The following is a 6,855-nucleotide window of genomic DNA, read 5'->3' as shown; positions in this document are numbered from 1 at the left end:
CGCGCTGCTCTGTGGGAAGCACGGGCACGGGCTCGCGGAGGCCCCTCTCCCAGGGACGGGGACCGCCGGCACGGGGGCTGAGCCACAGCAGGTCCCCTCGCACCCCTCCCTGCCGGCCCCAGGCCCCGCACCTCCCTGCAGAGCACCGTGCGGACGTGGCCCAGCACCCGCAGCCGGCCCGGGGATGCACATGGCCTCGCTCCCCTCCGCTCGCCTGCAGCCAAGCCCGTCACAGGGGCTCGTGGCGAGCGGCAGCTGATCAGCTCCACGGCCAGTAACTCACGTGGCTCCTGCGGCTGCCTCTGGCTCTGGCTCTGCCGGTGGGGCTGGCAGGGCCCACGGGACCTCGGCCCCACTGCTGCCAGGCTCCGTCCCCCTGGGGACTGGCTGGGTTAGAGCATCCGCGGGTGTCCAGGTCCCCACCAGCGCCTGAGGCAGCCCCAGGGGACACAGCAGGAGGGGGCCCAGCTACATCCAGCAGTATCAGCACCTCCCCACCCCGCCATGGCTCATTTCAGCCTCCCAGCTCTTCCCACAGGCCAGGCCGGTGCTTAACTGGGACCATTGCATGACAGCAATGCACATGCCTGCACACGCGCCCTGCCGCTGGGCAGCGTTTGCTGCCTGCAGTCCTCCCAGAGCTGGCTGCACCACGGCCGAGCCCACCGCGGCCCCGCTCAGTTCGACGGCTTCTCCGCGATGCCAGGGGCAGCGCTGAGCCGAGCAGGGTGGGGAGCACGTCGCGGCCCGGTCTCACTGCGGCACCGCAGCTGGGAGGGCTGCCGGGGCCTGAGCGCTCCCTGAGCGGGCTGGGCCCAGCAACCACCCCGCTGCTGGGGCGGGGGTCCTAACGCTTCGCTAACCTACATTTGGCTGAGCCGCAGGCTCCAGGCTGCTGCTCGCTGCGGCTGCAGTGCACGCACACAGTCCCCTGGAACGGGAGGCTGGCCTCGCGAGGAGCTGCGCCGAGATCTTCCCAGCCCTCTCCCCGCTGCAGGCAGATCCCTTTCAGGGCTGGAAGAAAGCCAGCCCCAGCCTTGAGGAGGAAGGGGTGGGCACGCAGCTCCCCCTCCCCAGCAGCTGCGGGGCTCGGGGACCCCCTGCAATAGCGGCCGAGCCGTGGCGCCCAGCCCCACGGCGGGGCCGGCAGGAACGGGGGGCTGCGGGAGGCACAAAGCGCCCTCGGGCTCACCTTGACTCCTTCAGCTGGGCTTTGCAAGAACTGCTAAATCCCGCAAGCCGCTCTCCTCGGCTTAACCCCCGCCAAGGCGAGGGGTGGGGAAGGCAGCTTTGCCGAGGATGTTCTGCCTTGATCCCGGCTCCCTGCTGACCCCTCCATCCTCACCAGCCCAAACTGCTGCAGCCTCGCTCAGCACCCCCATTCCCACCCGGGCTGACACCCAGCCCAGCCATGCCCCCCCCCGTCCTCCCTGCCACCGTCACCCGCCGGCGCCCAGCCCCACCGGGGGCTTCTCCTGGGGGGGAAGGGGGAGCCGGGCTGGGCGGGCAGGCGGTGCTCACCTGGCGGGATGCAGGCGCAGCGGCGCAGCGCGGGCTCCTCTCCCCTCCGGCAGCGGCTGTGCCACGCCGCGGCTCCTGCCGCAAGTCTCGCTGCTCCTGCCGCCGCCTTCAGCGCCCGAGAGCCCGGCGGCGCCGCGGTGCAACGCCCTCCGCCTCCCCTCTGCAGACAAAGAGGCGATGCCCGCCGCGGATGCTCGGCGACAGGGCGAGACGCCCCGGCCGAGCGTGCGCCGGGCCACGGGCCGGCTGGGCCGGGAGGCGGCCGGGGCGCCGCCGGCAGCCAGTCCTCAGCCCTAGCCGCTGGCACAGCCGCAGCAGCCCCCCGGCTGGGCTCTGCCCCTGCTAATCCCCAGCCGGGGTCTCCTCCCCATTCCTCTGCAGAGCCGGGATGGGGTGGGGTGGGGTGGGGTGGCAGGGAGGGGGCTCTCTCTGCCCCCCCGCCCCCAGCCCAGCCGTGGCTAGCAGCCCGCCGGGCCTGGCCGCCCAGCGGTGCCCCCGGCCCCGCTCTGCCCGGTTTATCCCCGCCGCTGCTGCGTGTCAGAGCGGCAGGCTGGGCGCTCCGGGCAGGCTGCACCGCCAGGCAGCGCAGAGCCTCTTAAAGGGGCCGGCCGCGCTTCCCCGCTCCCCGGGCACCCCCAGCCCGGCAGGGCCCGGCTCGCGCAGGGGCAGAGCCCGCCCCAGCACCCAGCCCCGCCGCCCCCGCGCTCCCCCAGCTCCCTCCCGCTGGGGGCTCCCGCCCCAGCCCTGTGCACCCCCGAGCGCCGCTGCGCAGCCGCCCCAGCGCGGGCACAGGCTGGGTGCGAACGGGCTCCTGGGACGGGGCCGCGCGGGTACGCTGGGGCTCCTGGGGGTGCTCTGGCCCTAAAGGGGATGATGCCCCAGCGCTGCCCGGCGTGGCTGCGCTCCCCACGAGGTCCCCTCCGTGGCTCAGCACCAGGGACCTGCCAGCCCTCGGTGCTCCCACCCTCCACAGCACCTCGCCTGGCTCTGTCCTCGCTGTTACTCACACCTCTCACCCACCACAGTGCTTAAACATGAAAGACATATGGAAATGAGTGGCACTGACGAGGGTATTAATTAGAAAACCATCTGCCGAGCTGTGGAAAGCTTTCCCCTGCCGCAGCCAGGCTGGGGCTGGGACAGAGCTTGGGGCAGCGATCCGGCCCCGTGGAGGAGCAGGATCAAGCTGGCAGCTGGAAGAGCGTCCGTGGGGCAGGGCAGCCTGCAGGCCAGGTGTTGGGGGGCACAAGTGCATACCTACAGGGTCTTAGCTGTGGAGAGCTCAAGGCATTTCCTCACGGAGCAAAAGGCGCACGGGGCCCGTCCAGCCCACCCTGCTTTCATCACGCCGACTCCCATCCCCAGGCACTCGCTATCTGCAGGTCTCAGCCCAAGCGCCCTCCAAGCAGTGCCAAACCGCCCCATTTCCCCGCAGCCAGGGTGCAAAGGGGCCCCGGGAGCGCTCCCCCTTGGTGCTGAAGGGCACCCCTTCTTTGCTGCTCAGGGCTGGGCCAGGAGCCCTTGGGATGGAGGCATCCCCTTACCGGCTACACAGCACCTGGCCTAACTGCAGCAGCTCGTGGCGGAGTCGCTTCAAGGTGGAAGTCCCACCAGGATGGAGGTCGGGTGCCCGGGAAGGCCTGGTGGCCAGCACCACAGGCACATTCGCCATCCACCCGGTCCCCAGCTAGGACCTCTACACCGTGGCCTTGGCCGTAGCTGCATCCCCACAGCATGTCAGTGTTTCAGGTGCTCAGGACAACGCCAGCGGCAGAGGGGACCTCTCTCAGCTCTGCCCGTGTGCTGGCCTCGGGGGACGGGGCCAGCAGCAGACTCTCTTTACGGGGCTGGAAATCCTGCGTGATTCCTGTAAGCGTATTTTTAATTACCCAGGGTGGAGCCTGGCCGCCAGTTCCGCTGGCTGCCCCATCGTACATGCTCCTGCCCTCCTCCTCCTCTGCGGGAGCACAAGTGCTGCTTCGGAAGAAGCCGCGGCTGGTCCCCCAGGGGTGCAAAACTACCCCTGGCTGGAGCCAAGGGCCAGCGCCTGAGCCAGCCCCAAGCACCACCCCAGCGAGGGGCAAAGAGGGAAGGGAAAGGCAGATGGTTCAGGGAAGGGAGCTGGAAGGAAACAGGCTCCTTGGAAGAGAGAGGGTGCAGCACAGGGTGAGGGCAGTGCCTGCAGCGCTGGGGACAACCCCACCTCACGCAGGAAGACTTCGGGCAGCAAGTCTCACAGTAACGCTTTATTTCTCAGCGCTGCCTGGTGCAGACACACGTTTACCCCGGCCCGGCGGCCCGTTCTGCACTGCACAGGCGGCGGACGGCCCGCTGCGTGCGCAGCGGCCACGGGCACAGCCCGCACACCTCGGCTCTCGCCCGCCGGTTCTGCCATCCCGGCTGCAGCAAGCGCGGCCCCAGCTGCAGGAAACACCCAGCAGGGAGAAGTCGCAGCCCGCTGGACGGGCACGATGCACAATCCTGCAACCCGGGGCACAGGCAGACGCGCTGCCTGCCCCTGGAAGGGGGCTGAGCACGCTCGAGCACCCAGCTGGGGAAGCCGAGATGCCCAGCCGCAGGAGGCGACAGGAGCTGCCGCTGCTCGCTGAGCAGCCCCTGGCGCTGGAGGGACCGTGCGGAAGGGGCCAGGAGGGAGGGCGGCCCCGCGGGAGGGCTGAGGCTTGGCGCCCCTCTCCTCTCCTCCCCGCTGGCAGCCTCACGGTGGACGGAGCTGCGGAAGGAGCCCAGCGATGGAGACCGGCTAAGGGGCGGCAGTGCCCGTCCGAGGCAGGAGTCGCTCTTGGAGCGGAGTCGGATCCTGCAGCTCCAGCCAGCTCGGCTCTACCCAGAGGAGGCTGCAAGGAAGGCAGGAGCAGCAGGTTGTGAGCGGTCCAGCTGCCCCGGGGCTGGGGATCGCCCTCCCGCCCCTTTACCAGGGCCAGGCAGCCGCCGGTGGGCACTCACCGCACGGGACGTGGCAGTCGCACTCGCAGACGTCGCAGCGCTGGAACCAGCGGGCCCAGCCCGACTGCTTGGTGACGCAGGCCGAGATCTTGATGCAGCCGCGGTTGAGGGAAGCTCCCAGGTGAGCCTGGGCGCCGCAGGACGAGGAGCACCTCCCGGTAATGTCCCGCTCGTTGATCTCGATCCGGCCCCGCAGGCAGATCCCTGCGGGCGCGGGGCTGAGCGCGGACCGTGGCCACCCTCCCCGCGGCGCGCCGGGGGCAAAGCCGCTGCGGATGTGCCCGCAACCCTCCCGCGCGCCCGAAGGGGCCGCGGACGCCTCCCCGGGACCCCCGCGGGCGCGGCGGCCCCAGCAGTACTCACGGAGGCAGGTGGGCTTAGGGGTCCAGCGGCCGTCGGACTGGCAGGCGCTGGCCGGGTCCCCCAGGAGCAGGAAGCCGGGCCGGCAGCTGTAGCGCACCACCGAGCCGACCCACCAGTCGTTGCCGTACACCACGGAGTTGAAGTCCGCCTCGGGCCGCCCGCAGTTCACTGCGGAGAGGGACGTTCCCGTGGGCAGCGCGGGACCTAGACCCCCCCGCCCCCCGGCCGGTGGGGCGGCACAGTGCTCCGCGGGGATGCGCCCCGGCACTGCTCCCTGGGACGCCTGGGCATCCCCGCAGGTCCAGACCAAGGGCCAGGGCGCCGGGCAGCCGCTGCGGGTGCCCCTGGCCGGTGCCCGTGTCCCCTCCCAAGGACCAGGCTGCTAGAGAGACTCCAGACAGGCAGCGTGGCACAAGACCTGCCCTGCCCAGGTGGGCCGTGCCCAGCCCCGCAGCCATCCCCGGCCCCCTGCCGCTCCCCCCGCCCCAGCCCCGGACCTACCTCGGCAGAAGGACTTGTAGCCCAGCCAGCAGCAGCTGCCGTTCCCGCACTGGCTCCTCTTCAGCTCCTTGTGCTTCCCCTTGCAGCCCCCCAGGCAGATGGGCGCTGTGCCAGACCAGTAGGTATCCAGGACTCCTGGCACGGCAGGGAGCAAGGCAGAGAGGGGCTGGGGTGGCTCTGCTCCCGCAGCCCCAGGACAACAGGGGCTAAGCACCACCCTCTGCACCAGCCCCCCGGAGCAGATAGGTAGCACACGCCAGCCCCTACGAGCCCCCCACAGCCCGTTACCTTCCAGCTCCTCGCAGGAGACCAGCGCAGCCAGCAAGGCGAGGAAGAGGAGGCTCGGCCCCATAGCGCACGCATCGCCCTCCTCCCCGCCCTGCAACTCATCGGAGAACACAGCCTCTCGGCTTGCCCATCGCCTCCAGGCCCCGGAGCGCTGGCCGGCCTGCCCCGGAGAAAGTCAACTTTGTTTCCATGCACTCAGGATGGGAGATGCTGTAGGGCATGGGGGAAGGGAGGAGACGCTCCCCTTGATCCCAATCCTCTCCCCGGCAGATAATCCCCGGCAGATTACCCTCCCCAGACCCAGTGTTTAAAGGGACAACTCCTGTTGGCCACCACAGCCATTCCCAGCTTCTAGCATGCAGGTAGTGCAGGAGCATTGTGGCACGAAGCACAGCAGGGACAGAGTGGGAGCTGCCACGGTTTGGCAGCAGAGCCCCGAGGCCCGTACGTTGGAAAGGGAGCCAAGGTGAGAGTGCTGCGAGTGCTTCTCTGGCTGGAGTCCCTTCTCTCCAGGGTATTCTTGGCCCAGCTGGGCCAAGCACCAGCACGGAAGCATCTAATGGGAGCGCAGAAGACTGGGCAAGGCTGGCCACATCCTGTGCTGGCAGCCCAGGAAGGCTCCTCGCGGAGCTACAGCACCCTCCTGCAGCGGGTGGCGTGGGGACTGCCCGGGCAGCCGGCTGCCCCTCACCAAGCTCCAGGCGCCCAGCACACTGGCCTCGCTGTGTTCCACTAGCCCAAGGGAGGCTCCTAAGCTGCGTGCCCCCGCGAGAGCAGTGCAGGGGTGCACACCGCCCTCCCTGCCCAGATCCAGCCCAGGAAACTCATCCACACAGCTTGGGGCTCTCTCCCCTGCTCCCCCCCCCCCAGCTCTTCACCCAGCCCATGTTCTACAGCCGCAGAGTTTGCTGCTCCTCACCTATGGCACAGGCACGAGGGGCTGCTCCTGTGCCCCCACCCCAAGGGCACAGCCACAAGTCACACCCACAGTGCTTGTAATTAGAAAGTGAGCAGATGGCCAGGGGTTTAGCATGAAGTGATTTTCTCCACCAACCTGGAGTTCCAGCAGCTTTTGCTGAACTGCTTGAGAGAGGAGAAAAAAAAATCAGCATCAGACCCAAGAGAGCAGCCACAGCACTGAAATTGCCTGTCTACCTCCATCTGGTCATACCATTTCCACACAGAGGGCAGCGAAAGCCACAGTCACCCTGCTCACTC

At 69.3% G+C, this 6,855-nt stretch overlaps 1 protein-coding gene across 1 annotated transcript; it reads right to left on the bottom strand.

Moving 5' to 3' along the window:
- Window positions 1-3,779: 3,779 nt before the first annotated feature.
- On the bottom strand, window positions 3,780-6,845 carry LOC134150628 (CUB and sushi domain-containing protein 3-like). The gene is made up of 6 exons (XM_062594684.1): window positions 6,809-6,845; window positions 6,557-6,720; window positions 5,638-5,797; window positions 5,350-5,484; window positions 4,486-5,016; window positions 3,780-4,376 (listed from the first exon to the last, which is right to left on the bottom strand). Exons 3-6 carry the CDS (start codon window positions 5,699-5,701, stop codon window positions 4,363-4,365), a joined length of 744 nt encoding a protein of 247 aa, XP_062450668.1. The 5' UTR covers window positions 5,702-5,797; window positions 6,557-6,720; window positions 6,809-6,845; the 3' UTR covers window positions 3,780-4,362.
- Between the last annotated feature and the right edge of the window lie 10 nt (window positions 6,846-6,855).

Source organism: Rhea pennata, chromosome 24 (assembly GCF_028389875.1).
Source record: "Rhea pennata isolate bPtePen1 chromosome 24, bPtePen1.pri, whole genome shotgun sequence".
In the NCBI taxonomy this organism is placed as follows: domain Eukaryota; kingdom Metazoa; phylum Chordata; class Aves; order Rheiformes; family Rheidae; genus Rhea; species Rhea pennata.
This window is presented reverse-complemented; position numbering and strand designations above follow the sequence as displayed.

Excerpts from the sequence above, each read along its gene's own strand:
- LOC134150628 (XM_062594684.1), bottom strand. The coding sequence starts at position 5,701 with ATGGGGCCGAGCCTCCTCTTCCTCGCCTTGCTGGCTGCGCTGGTCTCC. Across the intron at positions 5,485-5,637 it reads CTCCTGCGAGGAGCTGGAAG|GAGTCCTGGATACCTACTGG; the intron begins GTAACGGGCTGT and ends CTGCCGTGCCAG. Across the intron at positions 5,017-5,349 it reads CTACAAGTCCTTCTGCCGAG|TGAACTGCGGGCGGCCCGAG; the intron begins GTAGGTCCGGGG and ends CCCTCTCCGCAG.